Genomic DNA, 21,246 nt, shown 5'->3' with positions numbered 1-21,246 from the left:
CTTGCGGGCTTTAGCAAGGCAGAGCGAGAGCACAAAGATGGCACCTCCGGGCTGGAGGGTAAAGATGGCGCCTGAAGAGAAAAGAAAGAAAGAAAGAAAACATCCAGAGTGGAAAAAAAAAAACTGCCTGCCTGCTTTAGTAAGGGAGAGGGGAAAATGGGCCTCCAGGGCCCCTGTCCTGGAGAGCCTCTCTTCAGGCCCGGCCCCTGGGGCCAGCGATTTAAGATCAGCAAAGGAATCTCTTTGACGTGATAAAGCCTGGGCACTTTTCAAAGGGCTGCTTCTGCGCTGGGCCCTGGGGCGAGTAAGTCTGTGCTGAGCCTGTAAGAGGTGTTTCTCAGTTTGCTACAACCCTTTGGGTCTCCTGGAGGTGAGACCTTGGTTTTGAAAGCCAGACGTTTTGGGGGCTCCTCTCTCATGCGCAGGTCTTAAAAGCTGGGGTGGGTGCCTGACGCGGTGGCATGAAGCCTTCATTCCTCAGGGAGAAGCTCCCGGTTTGTGAGTTGCCTCCCGATTGTGGGTTGCTGAGCCAGGGGTGAGGTTTATGGGGAGACCCCATCTCAGCTTCTCCTATCCACCTCCATGTCGCTCTTTTCTCCTTTGCCGATGTGAAGTGGCTGCTCGGCTGGTTGTCAGGTCTGTTTCAGAGGAAAATGTTCTGTAAGTAGCTGTGGATTCCGTGCGTGGGAGGAGGTGAGTTCAGGGTCTTCCCACCTCACCATCTGGGATCGCCTCTGTCTCTTACTTTGCTCTAATCTTACATATGGTCTCTATCTCTCTCTCTACATGGCATGCAGCTAAATCAACAGTTGGCCTCTTATTCTAGTTCTATTTGGTGAACTTCGTCTTGTCCAAGAAGAGATTTTTTCCAGCGAGAGACTATCTCTGTAAGTCACCTATTAGGTGGCACTGAGGTGAGTTTATTACTCGGCTGATTACTGGGAATTGAAGCAGTTGAAGCTGGATTCTGCCTCTTGTTGAAAACCCACTCAATTTTCCCATTCCCAAGATAGGACACGCCCCCCACTCTGCCTTCCAGTTGTATAGAATAGAAAGATAAAACTTTGGAAGGAAAAGCCTTCTGAACAGATAGCACAGGGCATTTTGAAAACCCCTTGGGAAGTTCTCTACTTTGCTTGAGTATCTCTGTCCATAGGACTTTGGTGATGTGGTCTGACTTGAACCAGAAAGTGGGGGAACAACAGAAAATGGGAGCAGGAGAAGATTGTGAGAGGAGGCCCGGGAACAGAAGGCCACGGTGAGGAGGACCATGGGGGCCCAAGAGTGTGGGCCAGAGCAAGACTCGCTGTTACCAAACTCCTTTTGGGGTCCACACCATGTCCCCTACTCATAACAGGTAAGCACTGGACCTTGGCGACATGGAAACTGGGAGTGACGTGACAGGAAGTTTTGAAGCACAGTTGAGTCTTGTTGACTTGTACATACAAGAGGGGTCTTGGGTAACCACAGGGCTTAGGGTATTGCAAGAAGGGTTCAAGTGCTCACTTGACTGGGGCTGTTTATGGGGAAGTGGTTTCCACAGCAAGAGGAGGTGAGATGTTGGTGTCACCCTGGAACCACACTTAGCCAGTTCCTCCTCACTAGAACTCTGTAGTCATAGTTTCCCCCAGCAGAGCAGAAACTTCTATGTTATTCCACAGCTGTTCTAATGGCATAGATGCGACACACGTAATGATGCCATGAGTCCTGAGTGGCACAGGCCAACTGAAACCATACCCAGGTGGACAAAGCTGTATTAGCAAAGCCTGGGCTTCAGAAGTGATGCGGGAACAGCCAGCCTTTCAGACACCCACTCTTTCAAGAGAGATTCATCAACAGCCTCAATAAGCACAAAACAAAGGACATAAGGATGTGTTAGATATGGGTGCTAATGTGCACAAGGAAACTTAAAATGCTTTCGACCAAGATAATCCATGTCCAGGAATCTATTTCCTATGTAAGTAATTCAAATATGGAAAAAAGGTTTATGCAAAAGAACATTTGGTCCTAGCATATTGATAGCAATTTAAAATTGGACTCAATTTAAATTACCTACAATATGGGAATGGTGAAGAAAATCATGGTATCTTCACTTGATTAGCTATTCAGGAGGCTTTACAAACAATGCAATAACATGGGAAATGCTTATGTTGTAATGATAAGTTTTAAGAAACCCAAGAGGCAAATTGGCTTATTTTAATCAGGACCCACCCAGTGTCTGGGGATGTGGTCAAGCCCATATAATATTTTTTGTGGGTGGTGTTCCCAGGAAAGAAGGGGAATAGAAGCAGTGAGTATGAGGTATCTCCTGTCACCCGCCACTCTGTCCATCCGATATTAAAGGACTCCCCTCTCTTTCTCAACATGGGCAATCTCAGTAATGTTGACTCACTATCTGAGAGTGCTTCATTTCCCCTGTCCTGGGTCGTGTGCTTCTATGAAGCAGGGTGGGGTGGTGCCATGGCAGGGCCAATTCTACCCCACTTAGTATGTCCTGGAGTGGACATGTAGCACTATTTTCTACTGGCTACTTCAGTACCACAAAGAGCCTAATGTCTCTTTAGCTTCAGATTTGGGCCATAGTCATTTAGAGAGCAACAGGAAACACACGTGTCAGCATCTTCTTAAAAATAAAGTGATTCAGGAGGGTGGAAGACTAACAGTTTCTAATCTAGAGAGCAAAGGAGAAGAAATATTCATCACATACCAAGTGTCAGTGCCCTTCATATATCAGGAAAAAAATCCATTGGAAAAAGACAAGCACATTATAGTGAACACATGTGTTTCCCGACTAGCATCTATTCTCCATCCCTCCTCATACCAGGAACCTGAGCTTCCTTTGGGAAGTCTCTCTTCCCCATAATTCTCAGACTTGAAGTTTACGTGAAATTTATCCAACCCACAGATCCAGGTACGTGCCTTGATTAGCTTAAGCAAATCAGTGAAACCCATCCCCATAACCATAAGGATTGGTTAGGAATTGGGTTTCTGACCTAAGGTCAGTCAAATCTGAAAGAACCTGGTGACTTTTCACTGGGGACACAGGCTCTCTGTCTTCCCTGCAGAAAATCAATAAGGGTTCATGTAACACCGGAAGGTGCCAGCAGCCATCCTGGGACTCCCACCTGGAAGGGAGATCCGAAAACAGGACCTGCACATCCAGCTTTGCCTGGAGGCACGGCAACCCCTGTCCCCTTCAGTCTTGGAACTGCAGGTTCATTTATTCAAGCCTCTGTATGTTGGGTTGGTTTGTTTTCCTCCTTGAAACTACCAGCATCCTGAGAGATACAGTGACTTGTATCTGTGCAGAGGTATGGGGTCTGTTCAAAGTAGCCCCTGACTGAAGTGTGGGATTGGCTGAACTGAAAAGGTAGGAGGGAATTTGGTGAGGACCTTGGTAAATGGAAGTGCTTTTTAAACTTGGGTCTGCGTTGCATCGGAATTACCCAGAGGCTGGTTAAGACACAGATGGCTGGGCACACCCTCTACAAGGGGAGAGGGGCTTACAATCTGCATTTCTAACCCATTCCCAGGTGATGCTCGTGTTGTCGTCTGGGCACCACCTTTTGAGAACTGCTCTTACATGGTGTTGCCGCTGTTGTTTGAACGTCTGTCGGATCTTGGTGCTAAGACCCTGTGCCAAATAGTAAGGCTGCAACGTTAAGGAGTTTGACAGGAGAGGTTCTGAATCTTGGACTATAATAGCTACTTCTTGCATCCATCAATAGGGTCCTTTAAGAAGGAGTTCAAGCTACTTTGAAAAGGGCTCATCTGAAAATTGGAAAAGGAAAAAAATTCAGCTTTGCTAAGAAAGGCCTTTCCAAGCTGCCCACTGCGAGCCAGTAATCTGGAGTCTCTAAGGGCTGTGATTGCAGAACTTTCTACTCCACGCTGAAGTTAGTGCAAGCAGAGGCAGGGAGGTGAGAGACCTAACAGGAGAGAAGGCTGGGTCCAACTTCAGCCCTAACACCCTCCCCACCTTGTCCTATGAAAGAGTTACCTTCCTGCCTTAAAGTGGGCCATCAGCTCCCTCCAGAAGGTGCAGGGAGGACGTGGCTTAGGGCCAAGCATCAAATATTTATCACTTCCCCACGTTGCCCCACCTGTGCAGGGGCCAAGATGGGGGCAGAGGTCTCTCAGCAGAGGGCTAGGAGGTGGGGTGAAGGGGTGACTGCAGTATGGAGGCCCGTGCTAGGAAGCACACATTCCCAACCCCAGTTAAAATGCAAAATATGTGATGGACAAGCTCTCTGCTTCTGGTTATCTAGCCCATGGAATTGCTGTGAAGCAAAGAGATCAGAAACCTACCATCATTAGAAGGGCGTTACTTTGCCAAGGAAACCACAAGCCCAGCCCAAAACGGCTCTTTGATTGCTCAACACCTAAGGAAACCCCAGGCTCCTGGCTCACATGGGCAGAAGGTAGGCAGTGCCCAGAAAAGGACTCCTCCCCTGTGCACATCTCAGATGAGTCCAGGGAGGACATTCCCCAGGGAGGTCAGCCAGAGGGGCTGACAAAAGATCTCAGCCACATCTCAGACTCTGAATGCCCTATACCCTGGTTGACAATGCAATTCTCCTTCTCCCTTTTCCCTCAAGGGGTCTTTGTTCTGTTTGCTCTACTTGCTCACAATACTTGTCTTTAGAAAATGTTGGGCATGGTTGAGCTTCTCCTTTGGCTTTGGATTGCCAAACCTTTAGAAAGAGTTCAGTGTGAACGAGCAGATTTTGTTTGTCTTGAGATGCTGGAAGCCAATAGAGAAACAGTGACAGCTTGGCTTCTTTAGGAACGAAGGCTGTTCCTCCCATTCTCTGGATAGCGCCTTCACACTTCTTATGGGTGTGGGGGGTTGGGGATGGGGCCCCTCATAATGGAAGGGGATTGTAAAATGTTGCCTGCAAGGAGCTTTGTGTGTGTGTGTGTGTGTGTGTGATATGAATGCCTCGGGCAAAAGGACTCGTTCATTGCATTGCCCTCATTAGATAGAAGCCATATGGCATCATGTCTCTTATGACTGGCCAAGCTGAGCTCTGTCTTCTGTGTCAACTAGGAATCCCAACCAGGAAGTGGTTCCAATGGATGGAATATCGCCCATCAAAGGGTAGTTAAGATGAGACTGGAGAGGTAAGCAATACCTGCTCACTGAAAAATAAGTCAGATAAAAAGGAAGTACAGAAAATAAAAAGTCCCCATTCCTAAGAATAATAATGATAATACTCCCATTTCCTCTAAGAAACCACAGTTAGCTATTTGATATGTATCTTTCCATATATTTGCCTTTGTAAATACATATACACATCTGGCTTTTAAAAATACAAACAAAAATAATATCATTCTATACATATAGTCCTGTAGCATGCACGGAGAGTATATATGCATATACTAATGTAAACACATATACCTTTTGCACATAATGTGTGGGCACTTTCCATGGATATAGACGTGTGTTATCCTTTTTACTGACTGTGGAATATCCCACTGATGGGCGTCTCGATCTGCTGCTCATTTAATCCTTTACCGATGGTTGTTTCCTGTTTACAAATCGTGCTGCCAAGAAGATCCTTGTGCCTATATAGTCCTGTCCTTTGGTAGTGTTGCTACAAAATAGATTCCTAGAAATGGAATCGGGGCAAATGGTATCTAGGTTTTAATGTTTGCTTACCAGTAGTATTTAATTATACTCTAAAGAATTTGATCACTACAATTCTCAACTAATTTTGGATAGAAAAATTAGATTATTTTACACAAAACAAAATAATCATGGCTCATGAAGATGAATACATGTTTGGTTTTCACATGAGTCTTTTGAATTTCTCTTCCTGCTGTAAAAAGGACTTTAGCTCAGTGTACATTTCTTGTGGTTATCACTAACACTCAGGAAATTCATCTGCTCAATAACTCAGCTTTCACAGTGAACTTCTAAACAGAATCCTGCTCCGCATGTAGGATAACATGCATGTGGAACAGCTGGTAAACTTGGTAGGAATATCAATTCCTGGGTCCACACCTAAAGATTCTGATGTGAGTGGCTTAAACCATCATTGCTTGTGATAGGGGTACAGGTGGACTGGGGTTCGGGAAACACCTTGGCTAGTGGTTAAGAGTAAAGTCTGTAGTTACATCAAAGTCTAGTTTTGGAACTCAATTGTACCATTTACTTTCTCTGTGATCTTGGCCAAGTTGCTTAACCTCTCTGAGACACAGCCCCAGTTTACTCTTCTGTCAAATAAGGATGTTAATAGTACTTAAGCTGTACTATTTCATTGTGAAGATCAGATGGACACTGCATAAAAAGCACTCAGCCTAGAGTAAGTCTCAAATATGTTAGCAATTAAGAAAGCTCGATTTAATCGTAAATATGTACTACAAATTCTCTTCCTAATAGTATCCACTGGAGTAGCCACTTTTCCTAGAACACGTACATTGTGATTTGATTGATAGAATATGCATAATTTCAGTGATCCGGAAATGGGTGTCCAGCGTAAAGCAGTGTCTCTGGGGCAGCCCTTTCCGTTTCTCCTAATTTCCCTCCATTTCCCATCTTCCTGTTCTTTGCCTTTTATTCCTGTCAGCCAGTGATTCTGATTTGCCAGATAAACAAAACCAAACTCAATGCCAGTTTCCTTTTTAAAAGACCATCTTTATTATTTCTCCGGGCTGAACGCAGCCCCGGACAGAAACATCGAATACACATTTGTCAGCCTGGTGGCTTTGGTGCCACCTCTGCCTAGAACAAACTGATGACAGTCACTCAATTGTCACCAATCACAGTGCAAGTGAAGGGGGAAGAGAAGGGCAGTGAAGGAGGGGTCTTAGGATCTCTTGGAGCCAGCTCCAAATACAGTGTGACATTGAAAATAAATTACAACAATTAAATAGTATAAATAAGTGGAAATGTAAGACAGGAAGAGTCCCAGAGTGTGGTTGTTGGCAGCAGGCAGCCACGGGAGAGGTAGCAGTGGAGGTTACGAGGCTGTTTCTAAGGCCCAGCCCTGTGCTCCAGGCAGCCTGCCGAGGTCACTGGCCACTCAGGCGCTCAGCTCCAGGTCGGTCACGTACTCCTGGACCCAGGCCTCACTGGGGTCGGCACAGACCTGCCGGCTTCTTTTGGTTTGGAAGCTGTGGAGAGGAGTGGAAGGATTACACACTGAGGAAGCCAGCAGGGCACTCCTGGGCCCACTGGGGCACCTCCGTCCCACTCTCGGACCTGGCAGCTCAGGGCCCACCCACTTTCCCAGGGATCCTCTGTCTATCTGAGGCCAGAGGGCTGCGCTCACTGACTCAGGGAGTCCCTCAGAGGACCTTGCAGCCACTTCCTTCTTCCCCTTTCTTCCCTCTGGGCTGGGCCCAGCCCTCCCTGGCTCTGCCAGCTCCTGGCCAGGTCGGGTCACATGTTAGACCCGGGTCCTGCATGCTTGGTAGGCCCCAGGGGGCTGGGTCTCTCCAGGATGGAGCCCCTGGCCTGCCTGTGCCCTTGGGCACTGCCCCCAGCTCCACACCTCCCTGTCTCCCCAGGGATGGACAGGAAGACTGGCACTTACATGATGGCTGGCTTGGAGCACTGGCTGCTGGTCTCATAATAGTCGTTTATGAATTTGCGCGGAATCTGCCGGGAGACGTAGGAGAAGCAGCAGGCAGTTGGGGTGTCGGCACCGACTGTAGAGGAAGGAACAGAACGAGCCTGAGTCATAGTTCAGGAGAAAAGGCAAGCTCTTCAGTCTGACCCCTGAGAGGGGGAGGAAGACAGCCTTGCTCGGGCCATGGGCTGGGAGTCAAGGTCACTGGAGGGCGCTGGGCATTTTCGTGTGGAAATACCCCTGTCTGTGTCCTTGTTGCCATCTATGTCCTTCTTGCTCCTTGACTCTTTGTTTTGGACTCTCTTTCTCTGTGTGATTCAGATATCCAAACAGACTGTTCTCTTTTCTCATCTCCCTTCAGGAAATTTTGTCTGGTTCAAGAATTCATACCCAAGCAAAAGAGAAGCCTTGGACGTAAGGCGTCCAAGAAACAGAGCTTTTGGGGGGACCTAGGGTGAGTTAGAAGAAGAATAACCCACTGGGAGGTAACCAGACTTGGGTTCTACCTGTTGCAAATTCATTCATTTAGGTCCCTATTTTGCCATCTGTAAAATGGGACTGCAACTCCCCTACCCCAGCCTGGCTCTCAGATCTGGGGACTAGGATAGCCAAGACCCCTTTTATAAAGATGAAAATAAAAGTCTTGTAGAGAAATGCCAAGATCTTTGGTAACCCTTTAAGAAGTTCTCTATCTTCTCTTGGGGGCTCTCAAGGCCGCAAGAAAAGATTGATGTGGTCTGACCATGGCCAGCGTGGGGACACCCGCAGCAACAACAAAGACTCACATGGTACAGAGAAGACCTGGCTGCAGAGGGCCATGGTGCAGAGGAGGACGGCAAGGGCAGCCACGGGGACCTTCATGATGCTGAGCGGATGGAGTGTGGGCCCGAGTGTCAGCAGAGCTGAGGCGGTGCTGGGCACTTGTTGCTGCCTGCGCCCTTCTGAAGTGCGAAGCCATCTCCCCTGCTCTTTATAGGCGGCCCTGGCTGATGGGGAAATGGAATCCGGGGGTGAGAAGGAAAATTTTTAAGTATATTTGTGCTGTCATGCTGAGTGTTGCACAACTCAGGGTCCCCCACGACCACAAGGACTCAGGATATCCAAGAATAGCTTTTCTGAGCTATATGTTTCAGCCTGCAACTCAGACTTGTTCTGGTTTCTTGTGAGGAAATGGTTTCCCCCGTGAGCAGGAGGAGAGGGGTGTGTGTCGACCCAGGGCTATTCTTAGCTGGTCCCTTCCCATAAGAACTGATCTGTGTGTGCATGAACTCCCCAGCCCCCTCCTTCCTACAGAGCCAAAACTTCTGGGCTTCCTCAGCTGCTCTCTTCTTCCACACGGATGGGGTAGAGGTCATGTCGCCTTGGAGGGTGGCACGAGCCTGCCTTGGATGCCAGGAACCGAATTAAGGCGTCCCTGCTGGAGGACTAGGAGGATGAGGTCACATTTCCGTCCTGTCATCAAACACTCACTGAGTGCTTAGGGGCACCGGGTTAAACACTAACTGAGGATCAAAGATACATTAGACATGGGTGTTAATATGTCAGGAGCCTAAAAATATTTATACCCGTTTGAATCGAGAAAATGCATTTCTAGGAAACAGTTCTAAAGAAACAAACCCAAATATGGAGGCATCTTCAACCCTAAAGATGTCTGACTCAGCATCATCTGTAACTCTAAAATAAGGAAACCTAAATTTTCCTCCATCAGGTAATGATAAAGTAAATTACGGTATATAAACTGGATTGTTTGTTATTAAGCCCTTTAACTGAGTGAAGTGAAGTAGCAGAAATATAATCATAACATCAGTTGTAAAAAAGAGATGAAAAATGGTACAAGAGGAAGACTTGTACTAGTATATATGTGTATATACACACGTATATGACAAATATTATAACTATAGATATAGTTTATTTATATATAAACACTAGGCATAGAAAAATAGAAAGTATTGGAAATAAATGCCCCAAAGCATCAATAGTACTTATATTTGTGTGATAGATCTGTGGGTGATTAATTTTCTTGTTTTCCTCTTTTTCCAGAGTTTTTCCGTCTTCTTTTTAAAGTGACAATATTACTTTCCTGGTCAGCCCACAAATTACAAACACATTTTGCTTTAAAACATTTACAACAACACCAGTTAGAAAGTAGGTTGTTGTCAACTGTTTAATCTGAAAGGAATTTTTGATAAATTTACTGAAGTTTGCGTCCAGCAGCCTTTGCTAAAGTGAAGTCTTGATTTCCATTTCTTTGAACTACTTTAAGGAACCTGTATGATATTTGCATAAATAATGCCACATTCGAAGCAGTTTTCTTATTCTTTTCAATTCATAGTTTCAGTGGTGTGAAAGGTCAACTTTTTCAGCCAGATTATGTTCTTTTTCCTTTTCCATCCTTTATTATTTGATTATTACATAATTAATAAGCATAAATCACATTTTGTAAAGAGAAATGGACTTGGTTCTTTTTTATGGGCTTTGTCCTCTCGATGCCCCAGTCTAGGAGGAGCAGTTAGAGTGTATAAACAGGTGCCCTCAGCACTTTGCAGAATGTGCTGATTCCTAGGAGAGAAATAAATGAAAGCTCGGAACACCAAGAGGAGGGAGCAATGACCTCCCTTGGGAGGATAGTGGAAAGCTTCACGGAAAGGATGGAACTTTGGTTGGATCTCGAAAGCTACACAGGATTTGCACATGTAGAGATGGGTGGCAGTAGAGGTCCAGCTGGTGCAGAGTCACAGGTGTGAAACTGCTGGCTCAGAGGGAGGGGTGAGTAGTTCAGTGTAGCTACAGAATGCTGGAACAAACATGGATGATGAAGCTAACTTAGGGCCACACCGGGAGGGCCTTGAATTCCCCCCAAAAGGAGCTAGAACAGTGGAGGAAGTAGGACATAAGCAAGGAGAGCTCCCATCTTAGGAATTCTGTCCTTCCTGTGTCTGCAGCATTACTTCTCTTAAAACATATGGGCTGTGTTTCCATCCCATCCACGTGATTGCTGATGCTGGTCACAAGGGAGGTGAAGCCAAGGCCAGATCAGGGGCAATGGCTGGTTTTCCTGGGGCTGTAGCATCCAGGTGTCTTCCCTTGTCGCTGTCAATTCCAAAAAAGGACTCTCAATCACTTGTTTCCTCGGAAACTCCAGATCACAGACAGCGCCTCCTCCTCACCCCACCCCCTCTTCCCCAGCCCCCCAGTGATGCCCTGCGTTTCATTCCCTCATTCTCTTCTTGGGGAACCCCCTCCACGCTCGTGATTCAGTTTCTGAGTGCTGGCGTCTAGGAGTTGGGCAGGGTAAGAAGGAGGAAATGGAAACTGCTGAATCAATCACTTTTCTGATAATGGACCTAACTGTCTACTTCCCTGATTACAGCTTTACCACATTCTAATAATAATAATAATAAGTTATTTATGTGATTTTCACCTCAAAAATTTAGATTATGTCCTGTTGATTTTAAACCCAATTCATACTATGTCTTCTTGGTTGATTTAAACCAAATCCTAGCACATGATGATTATCACATGGTGAGTTGTCTGAAACAGTCTCTATTTCGTATAATTTTGTTCTTTTCAATAATGGTGCTTTATCGAAAATAAAATTCTACCTTAGTGTTTATATATTTGTAAGACTTTCCATATCAATCCGAAACCCAGAAAATAGCCCTTTATCATATGTGTTTTTCCTGGATTGGAAAACAACAGACTTGTATGCAAAGTCTGCGCTTAACATGCCTACGTTGAATTTGAATAACATGAGGAGCCTCAGGACAGTCGAGGTGGAAGGGTCTTAGTAAGTAGGTGGTGAAGTGATCTCCCCAGGTGAAATGACTCGCCTGGATCACACAGAGGGAATCGATCACTTTTATTCCGCTGTCTCCATTATTTAGCATTGTTATCTCCAACGATAACCACAATGCCTGACGTGTAGTGGAGCTTTATAAATATGTGGTAAATGGATGAATAAATCACTGACTTCACTAAAAGTATGTGTTATATCCCAAGTCCCACTACGGAGTTGAAAAAGGTCTTAATCTTTGGGGGACAGCCCAAGGTCTCTAAGGTAGTGGTGACAAAAGTAGCCAGCAGTCGACATGGTGGACCCTCCAGCATGAAGACACTTGATTTGTGTCCTAGCTTTCTGGCTCATTCTAGTCCCCACTTCAGTCCAGCAGAACATCTTAGCCACAAGTACAGGGAATCCTGGCTGAACAATTCATGTTCGGCAGCATCTCTGCCGTGTCCTGCTCTGCCTGCCTCCTCACTGCCTCCCATGCCCTGGCCCTGCTGGACTGGTTTCCTTCCAGTCTCTGGCCCTGCAGCTCCGTTTCCCCAGGCATCAATCTCAGCTCTCTCCCTTCGGCAGCAGTGGCCCCATGGATAGGATCACTGATAATGATGTCCTTGTTTGGTGCAGCTTCTGCCTCCTTTTTTCAGGTGTGGTCCACAGAGTGAGGTTGGAGCAGGCTTGGCCCCGCTTTTCCTGTAAGGTGGAGACAGTATCCTGGGGACCCCTTTCTAGCATCCTAGAGAGACAATGGCTCCTTGATGCAGCCCCTTCTTTCTGCAGCCAGGCCCTTTCCTATCTTGAGTTCTTGTCATTCTCCTCTGGCCACTTTTTGGTGTGTGCAGCAGATCAGGGCATACATCCTGGTGTTGCATTAGACCCCTCCCCTGTCTCCCTGCTCCTCCTTCTGTATTCTCTACTCAGTAAAAAGCATCCCCTCCTACCCAGCTTTGAAGCCAGAATCCTGGGAGTCACCCTTGACTCACCCCTCCCACTCACCTCCTACATCTTTTCAATCACTGACTCGACTGTGTATTTGAAATTAAGTGTGTCTACTTCTCACCATTCCCACTGCCACTGTCATAGGTCAGGCCCTCATCATTTCTTGCCATGGCACCTCTCAGGGTGTCCTGTCAACTGTTTCTTCTTCCAGTTTTGCCTTTCTTCACTCTGTCCTGTCACACAGCATCCAAAGTGATTTTGCTGAAGCTCAAATCGGTCTCTGTCTTCTGCATTGTTTACAGCATGAAATGGAAGCTTCTCCCCTGTGACCTGACCCCTGCCTACTTCTTTGGCCTCATCTCTTGCTGTGTTCACGTTTCATGGAAACCGAGACTCAGCCTTCTGAACTACACGCGGTTCCTTAAGAGTGCAGATCTCTTCTCTGCTGTTTATGAATGACGTGTCAACTTGACAAAGCAGAATGTCCCCTTTGTATAAATCCCAGGGCAGAGTGAAACACTATAAGCACGGGGACATCCCGTGACAGCCACAGAGATTAAGATTCAGGTCACATAGGGGCTGGCACTGTGGCCTAGCAGTTAAGTTTGGCATGCTCCACTTTGGTGGCCCGGGTTTGGTTCCTGGACGTGGACCTACACCACTCATTGGTGGCCATGCTGTGGTGGCAACTCACATACAAAATACAGGAAGATTGGTACAGATGTTAGCTGAGGGCGAATTCTTCCTCAAGCAAAAAAAAAAAAAAAAAGATTTAGAACAAATAAGGAAAATTACTATTTAATTCTCTTAATTTTCTAAGGAGAAGAGAAAAATCCATAGATTTCACTGTTCAAAGACATGCAAAATGCAAAAGTGAAAGATTTGATTTTACATCATAATAACAGAAATTTGGCTGTTAAGCTTTTAACATAAATTTGTAATAAGCACGTTTTCCTTTTCTGATTTACTTTCATTCTGGAGCCAAACCTCCTTGGTGTCATTTCCAAATCTATTATGTATTAGCTGTGAGTTCTTCTATAGGTTACTCACCTCTCTGTGCTTCAGTTTCCTTACGTGTGAAAGGGGATAGTAATAGTGCCTATATCAGAGGATTGCTGTGAGGATTAAATACACTGATATCTATAATAGGATTAGAATGTTACTGGCTCATAGTAAATGTTAATTACTACTTTTTTTTTTTTTTTTGGCTGAGGAAGATTCGCCCTGAGCTAACATCTGTGCCAATCTTCCTCTATTTTTTGTACTCACCACTACAGCATGGTTGGTGAGTGGAGTAGATCCATGCCTGGGATCCAAACCTGCAAACCTGGGCCACTGAAGCAGAGCGCACAGAACTTTAACCACTCAACCACGGGGCCGGGCCCTACTATAATCATTATTAGTGAAATATTTCACTAAATCTATTTTATATATTTAAAAAAGTGGAGGGCTCTTGTTCTTTGCCTGATTAACGCCACCCCCTCACTCTTTCCTGGCTAATCATCCTTCAGGTCTCAGCTCAATTATAATAGAGAAAAGTTAGAATAACCTGAATGGGCTGACCTAAGTAACAGAATGGTTAAATAGGGATTTTGGTATATCCATGCAATGAAATATCATGCATGCCATTTTTGTATAAGTTTTGGTAGATAGAAAAGCACCATTTGAAGGAAGAAGGATGCTTCATAAGGAATACCGAAAGTTTTCTTGAACCCATCAAATACTGGTAAAGCTTAAACCTTCTCCCAGGAATTTAACATCCCCTAAGTAACTGCCCTCTGCCCTTGAGAGCCAATGAACAGGCTACGGTGAGTGACGGAGGGCCATTCCCATGTTAAGAAGAGTGGGGCTGCTGGCTGAGGGGTGGAGTGTGGCCATCCCTGGTGAACTGCTTCAACCAGCTCACTGTCCTCCAGACTCCATCCTGAACCCTGTATCCTTTGGATAATTGTGTATTTGTTTCTTCAATCTACAATCCAATTTCTGCTCCCATTTCCCCAAGGACTTGGCTACCATTTTGGCAAAACCACAGAGTTTACCTCTTCTTGGTTTATCATCTTGGCAAAATGACTGTATATTCTAGCTCACCTTAGCTTTCCAGTCTTAACATTTGTTCTCAAGGAGTTATCTAGTTCCAAGCATTCCAGCTCTTCAAGGCTAGTGCTCTTGTCCCTGACACCCAGGGGCCTCCCCAGCACTCACGCATCTCAGCACCCTCCTTCCAGGAGAGCACTGGATGTCGGGATTGACCACTTCTGTTTCCTGCTCCTCAGCAGCTTTGTAATCTGAGTCTGGTACCTTCAGAGACCCCCTACGTGTGTGACCTTAGAGGGTCACACCTGTAAAGGAAGTTTGGTCATCTCTGGACCAGAAGTTGGAAGATCTTGGGTCTTGACACACATCCTGTGTGACCTTGATCAAGTCTTTTGACTTCTCTAGGTTTTGCTTCCCAATCTGTTTGACAGGAAAACAGATTGGGATCAGAGAAAACCATGGATGCGGATATGCTAGAGGAAGTCAAAAAAGTACCAGGGCATTCACAAGGTCATATTACTGCTGTGGCTGCCAGTCCTGGCTGCAACTTGAGGAGGCTAGGAGGACAAAATGAAAAAATAGATGTGAAAGTGCTTTTAATGGAGTTATGAGCACAGTCCCAGACAAGGGTGTGGAAGGGGAAACCTCTGCCTTACCACCAGTGAGGGGAAGTGAAGGATTTCCCCTATCAGGAATGAGGGGATGGCCCACAGAATGCATATGGAGCTCCCTGGAACCATGATTGACTCTCGTTGTTGCTTCTCACACCCCTGAGCTGGAAAGAGTTGAGTCCTAGAGTTGTATCCCTTATGATAAAACCACTGGGTATGTGGGTTGAGGGCCGGGGAAAGAAGGGAATTACCACCCCATCGGGGCTGGGGAATCACATTTTGGAGAGAGTGTCAGAATGCCTGGTTCATTCTTACTTCATTTAGTTAAATGGAGTTCACATCCTGAGTCCATGTTACCTATCGCCCCCCCCGCCCCCCCCTCCCCCTTAAATCTGGTAGTTTGGACTGCCTCTGGACACTTATTAAACAAGTGTTTGCCAAACACCTACTGAGTACACAGAGATAAACAGAACAAAGTTTCTGCATCAAGGAGCTCCCTTTCCAATCGGGGAGACAACCAAATAGATAGGTGTGTTATAGGTGATACAATGGAAGTAGTTCACAGGGCTGTAGGAGCACAGAGGGAGATGCAGGATTCAGTTGGAAGAGAGGTCGGGGAAGGTCCTCTGGGGAAGATGAGCACTTTTTTTGTCATGTATCTGAGAGGCATTTGTTATCATTCTCTATCAACTATTACTTAGAAGTGGCCTCAATGTATAAATCTTGGAGGGCATTGATTTGGCTAAACATATTGACACAAGTCCTTTGTACTCTTAGTGTGGAATTTCACCGGTGTGAATGCAGCATTATTGTTGGGACCTTAATGCATAAAACATTTTACTTCCATGAGCCAAAGATCAAAGCAAGGCTAGGAAGCAAAAGTCACTAGTCAAACTCGTTGTGTGGCTCAATGCAGACTAATCACCCGTTCTTATCTATCATCTCTCCTGATGACCCAGAGCAGCTCGCTTCATAATCCCCCCCAGCTTGAAGACCAGCACGCCCCACTCATTCGACAGAGGTCTCCATGTCAAGGACTCCTCCTTAGCACACAATGGGATTTAGACTTGACTTGGAACTATCCATTTACAGCTGAGTGATAACCGTCTCCATCTTTTGAGCTCTCTGACAATTTGTTTCTACCTATGACATGACACTTACCTCATTCCATCTCATGGGATAGTTATTTCTGTCACTCTCAACACCATCCCTAGACTAAGAACTCTTTGAGGGCAAGAATGGGGCTTTCTTCAGCTCTCTCTGCCCTGACAGAGCAGATGACTACTCAATTGGGTTGAAGGAAATGCTATGGATAACAAAGTTGTGGGCAACACAAGACACATCTTCCTTCCCTTAAAGCAAGGTCCTTGATGCATGAAGATGAAACGCCACCAACCAGGGGAGACCATGAGAAATACTAGCATATGTGATATCAGGGATCATAGACTGTTAGAGAGGAGATGGGGCTCTTGGTGAAGAAAAGAACATTTGAAGGAAGACTCACACAAAGAAAAGGGCAAGGACAGAAAGGATGGTGGAAAGTAGAGTTTGCGTGTGTGTGTGGTGGGGTGGGGGGGAGTGGGAGAGTGATGAGGTGGGATGACATTGTACTTTGTTTAGTGACCTTGAAGTACTCCAAGATGCTGCTCTGACCCCTCCTATCCCACACCTCAACAGCACCCAGGAGGCCTGACTTCCTCATTTCACTCTTCATTTTTCTTTCTCAGAGCAGAAGCAGGTAGCAATGTAGGCGAGGGGTGAGCAGTTGGGTCAGAGTGCTGGAGCTGCAGTGGATAGTGATCTTGATCCAGTGATCCTAATTACCTCCGCTTGCCCCACCTCACGTGCTACTGTATCCTGACCTCTGTATGCTTCACCTAGTCACCTTTGGTCAACAGCAGCTGCCAAACCAGGAAGGGCTTTACGTGAACACGAGGAAATCCCTATGGACAGTTGGGAAACACCCACACGCTTAGATAATACATCTGATAAGCATGTAACATAGATAAACTCATTGCTAGGTGGCCAATCCCATTTTTGTACTAGAGGAACATTCCTTATCTGGGTCTTCCAAACTTGATTCTCACTGATTTCTTTCTCCTTTTCTAAGTGAACATACTAAAACCTTTATTTCTTTTCCATTCCCTCCTTGTTCTCAGACAGACTGACCCAAACTCCCCTCCTGAACTCAGCCCTAATAACATGGGTCTTTGTGAGTGGCATAGCCCATAGCAGTCAACAGTTTCCCTCTTTGTGGTCACATTCTACAATTGTTATGGAGATGATAGGGTAGGAAATAAAATGGATTTTAGAGTCAGATGAATCTCAGTTCAACTCTTGGCATTGCACTCAACAGCTGTGTGGTCAAGACATTATCAGTGAACTCTGCTCTCCTGTCTGATCCTCATGGCCTCCAGAATAGTCACATCCCTGCTCAGGGTTACGGTAGGATTAGATGTCATGTGTATAAGGCAGTTTGCCCAGTGCCTGGGACATAGTAAATGTTCAATAAGTAGAAGCTATAAATGTTCTTGAGTTGCCATGCTGGGTCCTGCACATTCAATGCTGGACTCTTTCTTTATGCCCAAGGAAACTTCCACGGCAGTAAAGTCACTCAGCCCAGCAGAAGGAGGCCCAGGAATGGACATGGAGTCTTGGTTCCACCTTCCTACTTGGGCCAGGCTGTGGCAACCCTGGAAAGACTGACGTAAAGCCTCCAGCTTCTGGAGAAGCCAACCACGGAGAAGAGCATGGTTCTTGCCTGCAAGCCCCTTCTAGCAGGTGTGAATGTTTCATCGTTCCTCTCGGGTTTGCAATTCTCTCCCCAGTCTCGGTCACTGTCTCTGGTGTACCACTTCCCTCTAGGGTGCAGCCCACTTCTTCTCCTCTCCACCTCCCTCCTCCTTCCTCTGTGATGACACGGCCCTGGGGAGGAGAAGCTGTGCAGAGCTCCTCACTGTCGGGCAACTTCAGTTTCCTTATCACCACCATGACATCATCTCTACCATGGAAATTCCACTCGCCCTCCTGTGCCCCCGCCTCTGTCCCAGTCTTCAGAATCCCTATAAAGAGGGTCTCCCAACTCAGCATCAGCACAGAACACAGTCGAGTTCTGAAGCTTCTGCGCTCTGTAGTCTCAGCTCTGAGAAAGCCTCTCCTCCTCCGAGACCATGAAACTCTGCATGACTGTCCTCTCTCTCCTCGTGCTGGTGGCTGCCTTCTGCTCTCCGGCCCTCTCAGCACCAAGTAAGTCCACTCTTTCAGCTGCTACTCCTAGAGGCAAGGTGTGAGCAGCATCCATTTTCCTAGTTGGGGCTGGTCCAGCAGTGGAATCTGGGCATGGGACAAGAGGGAGCTGGGAAGATTTTCAAGTAGCCTACTGTTAAATGTAGTGCCTAGTAGCCCTTCAGTAACATCCAAGTTCCTGTTTTCTTAAGAAATAGAAACCAGTAGACTTGTTTAAGCAAGTCGCTTCCTCTTCTGTGCCTTGGCTTCCCCATCTGTAAAATGAAAGGACTTAGACATGTGCTCTGAGACCCAATCCAGCTCCAATCTTCAGAATTCTTTCCTGATCCTCTCTGAGGATTCTTATTCTCAGAATAAGTCTCCTACTCAGTGTGGGTGGAATTGGATATAAGGGGCTGTGTTTGGGGATCTGGTAGCTCGACAGAGATGCCCACCAAATATCCATAATTAGAAGCTAGAATGAACAGCTCCGTGTAGAGCTTCCGTCTCATCCCAGCCTTTCTTTCCAGTGGGCTCAGACCCTCCCACTGCCTGCTGCTTCTCTTACACCCTGCGGAAGCTTCCTCGCAACTTTGTGGTGGATTACTACGAGACCAGCAGCCTCTGCTCCCAGCCAGCCGTGGTGTGAGTATCAACCCCAGGCCACTGGGGGGGAAGGGTGAGGGCAGGATTAGATAAGGGGCCTATTTGGGGGATGAGGGGCTCAATCAGGATCGAGGCAGGTCTCAGGGCTGAAGCCCTCCCAGAGAGCAGTGAGGAACAGGTCGTGAAGTCACCTGTTGAGTCCTGGAGGGGGCTGGGTGGGAGCTAAGGGGAAGGGGAAGGGAATTTCTGGGAAGGAAGTTAGCCAGAGGCCAGAGAACCAGGGAAAATCAAAACGATTACAGGACATGTGGGCTGATTTCTTAAACCATGCTAAGAAAAACATGGGAAAGTCACTTTTAGGGGCAATGGGAAATGAATGGGGAGAAATATCCATATCGATTGCAAAACTCCTTGGTTCCTAATCTGGACAACCTGGGAGACCACAGCTAAATCCAGAGTAAAAGTTAGAGGGAGTCTGGTTCCACTACCACCCCAGGAGGTGTCTTCCCACCTGCTAGAGCTGTCCAATATGAACTACGGTCAAGCAGAAGGGAATACCTACCACAGACAAGGTCCCATGGGATTCTAATCTGTCCACTCCTTGCTCCACAGATTCCAAACCAAAAAGGGCAGACAAGTCTGCGCCAACCCCAGTGATGACTGGGTCCAGGAGTACATGGATGACCTGGAACTCAACTGAGCCGCCCCAGGTGCAGGGCAGGAGGTCTCCAGGGAAGGTCACCTGAGCCCGACACTTCTCAGAGAGACACACGCCCTCAGTGCTCACGACTTTTCTCAGTAGTCTCTCTTAACTGAGTCTTTATTATGTGCTGTGTATATGTATTTGGTGTTATTTCCATTATTTATGTTTGCTTTGCCAAAGGACACATGTCCCCCATGGGGATGGTTCACCATCACTGTTTCTGTACTATTGCAGATACATGGATAATGCAGTTGATTCCATGTGTTTTCATAATAAAACTTTAAAAAAAATGTAGATAGTTTCTTTGTGTTTTAATTTGATTTGAGGTGAAAGGAATTGCCTGGTATTATTAATAGGGACAAACTACAGTTTCCAAAAACAACGAGAATGAGCAATTACTGAGTACTTAATAAGTACTCTGGGCAAAGTGCTCTAAAGACACACTCTCATTAATATTTCAACAAGGATTTTAACACCCTCAAGAAGTAGGGACTGTTACCCCCAATTTTACAGATTAGGAAACAGAGGAACAGAGGTGATGTGACTTGCCAAGGCTTGTATAGGTCTCTTTGGGGAGCATCAGGAAAGGATGACCCAAAAGGATAGCTGTGATGCTAAGGGTCATCATTTCAGCATCTTATAGGGAAATTGTCAATAGCAGCAGCAGCACAATATCAGGGGAAGATGAAATAGTTCAGAATCAGAAAAACGGGCCTCCATCACTTATTATCATCATATCATTAGGAAAGTCATCTTGCCTTACTAAACCTCAATTTTCACACCTGTAAAGTGGGGGTAATTTCTGCTTTGAAGGGCTGTTACAAGATGAGGTATAGAGGACCCATCATGAGGCCTGACATCTGGAAGATTCTCTTTCCCCCTCTGAGCTCAGCTTTTTCACTTAAAATGGGCATAGTGTCTATCCTCCCAGGTCATCATGCGGATTTGATTGGTTAGTGGGTCAGCTCTCTAAAGCCTGAAGTAAGTGTGAAGTGTTATGAGGACAGAAGAACAAATATCAGGTTTGGTTTTGGTGTGATGCAGGAGTAACCCAAAGACATGTCTCCTTAATAATCTTTCTATCAGAGCTTCCTATTATATGGGTCAGAGAGAACACGGTTCTGAAACAGAATTACGTGCACAATCAAGCCTTGACCCATTGGGACATAGAATTGTAGTCTATTAAAGTTGGGAGCAACCTCACACCATTTGGTTCAACCCTCTTGTTTTATGGAAACTGAGGGCCAGGCACTGAAAAGTGACTTGCCAAAGGCCACTTAGCAAGTGTGCGACAGAATAGGACTCTGGCAAGTGCTAAGTCCCAGGTTAGTCCCTTTTTCTTTGCTCCTTGTGACATGCCTCTGTGGTCCCCAAAAGGATGACTCACCGTGTAAGTAGGGTAGAGAGAGGGCTACCTTGAGAATGATCTGGGCGTTCTCAGTCCAATTCAAAAGCAGAATTGGCACCCTGTACTTCTCTAGGGCCATCAAACACAATTCCCTTCCTTGCCTTCCCCTCAGGCGCCCCCATCATCCCAGAGCCCCAGTAGAAACCTCCTTCAGTTTCCACAGGGAATGAGAAGGAGGTTAGGGGCAGAGCTGATCCAAAAAGGTTTGAGAAGAGGCTGGCAGCAAAGAACCTGCCTGGTCTGAGCTTGTGCTTTTCATCTGCCTTGATCTGAGCTGTCCAATATGTTAGCCACTAGCTACAAGGAGCTATTTACATCTCAATTAAATTTAATTAAAATTAAATAACTTTTAAAATTCA

General features: G+C 46.2%; 2 protein-coding genes across 4 annotated transcripts; one reads left to right on the top strand and one right to left on the bottom strand.

Annotated features, from left to right (window-relative positions):
* The first annotated feature begins 797 nt into the window (after positions 1 to 797).
* On the top strand, positions 798 to 19,773 carry LOC100057859 (C-C motif chemokine 4). 3 transcript variants are annotated; one of them, XM_070227605.1, is made up of 5 exons: positions 798 to 1,357; positions 5,051 to 5,124; positions 17,535 to 18,191; positions 18,701 to 18,815; positions 19,389 to 19,773. In XM_070227605.1, the coding sequence occupies exons 3-5, from the start codon at positions 18,116 to 18,118 to the stop codon at positions 19,474 to 19,476; spliced, it is 279 nt and encodes a 92-aa protein (XP_070083706.1). In that variant the 5' UTR covers positions 798 to 1,357; positions 5,051 to 5,124; positions 17,535 to 18,115; the 3' UTR covers positions 19,477 to 19,773. The 3 variants fall into 3 exon arrangements, with proteins under 3 accessions (XP_070083706.1, XP_070083705.1, XP_001503938.1); XM_070227604.1 differs by lacking the exon at positions 798 to 1,357 and adding an exon at positions 4,269 to 4,421; XM_001503888.6 differs by lacking the exons at positions 798 to 1,357; positions 5,051 to 5,124 and adding an exon at positions 8,291 to 8,587.
* Positions 6,625 to 8,518, bottom strand: CCL3 (chemokine (C-C motif) ligand 3). Its single transcript, NM_001114941.2, is given in 3 exon segments — positions 6,625 to 7,119; positions 7,542 to 7,656; positions 8,363 to 8,518. Coding segments are annotated over 3 exon segments (282 nt in total). The 5' UTR covers positions 8,439 to 8,518; the 3' UTR covers positions 6,625 to 7,028.
* Positions 19,774 to 21,246: the final 1,473 nt, after the last annotated feature.

The sequence above is a fragment of the Equus caballus genome, chromosome 11 (assembly GCF_041296265.1).
Source record: "Equus caballus isolate H_3958 breed thoroughbred chromosome 11, TB-T2T, whole genome shotgun sequence".
NCBI classification, from domain to species: Eukaryota; Metazoa; Chordata; class Mammalia; order Perissodactyla; family Equidae; genus Equus; species Equus caballus.
Note: the sequence above shows the minus strand (reverse complement) of the source record. Positions and strands in the feature narration are given on the sequence as shown.

Coding starts and splice junctions, on each gene's coding strand:
- LOC100057859 (XM_070227605.1), top strand. CDS start 18,116: ATGAAACTCTGCATGACTGTCCTCTCTCTCCTCGTGCTGGTGGCTGCC. Junction 18,192..18,700: donor TCCGGCCCTCTCAGCACCAA/GTAAGTCCACTC, acceptor CTTTCTTTCCAG/TGGGCTCAGACCCTCCCACT. Junction 18,816..19,388: donor TGCTCCCAGCCAGCCGTGGT/GTGAGTATCAAC, acceptor CTTGCTCCACAG/ATTCCAAACCAAAAAGGGCA.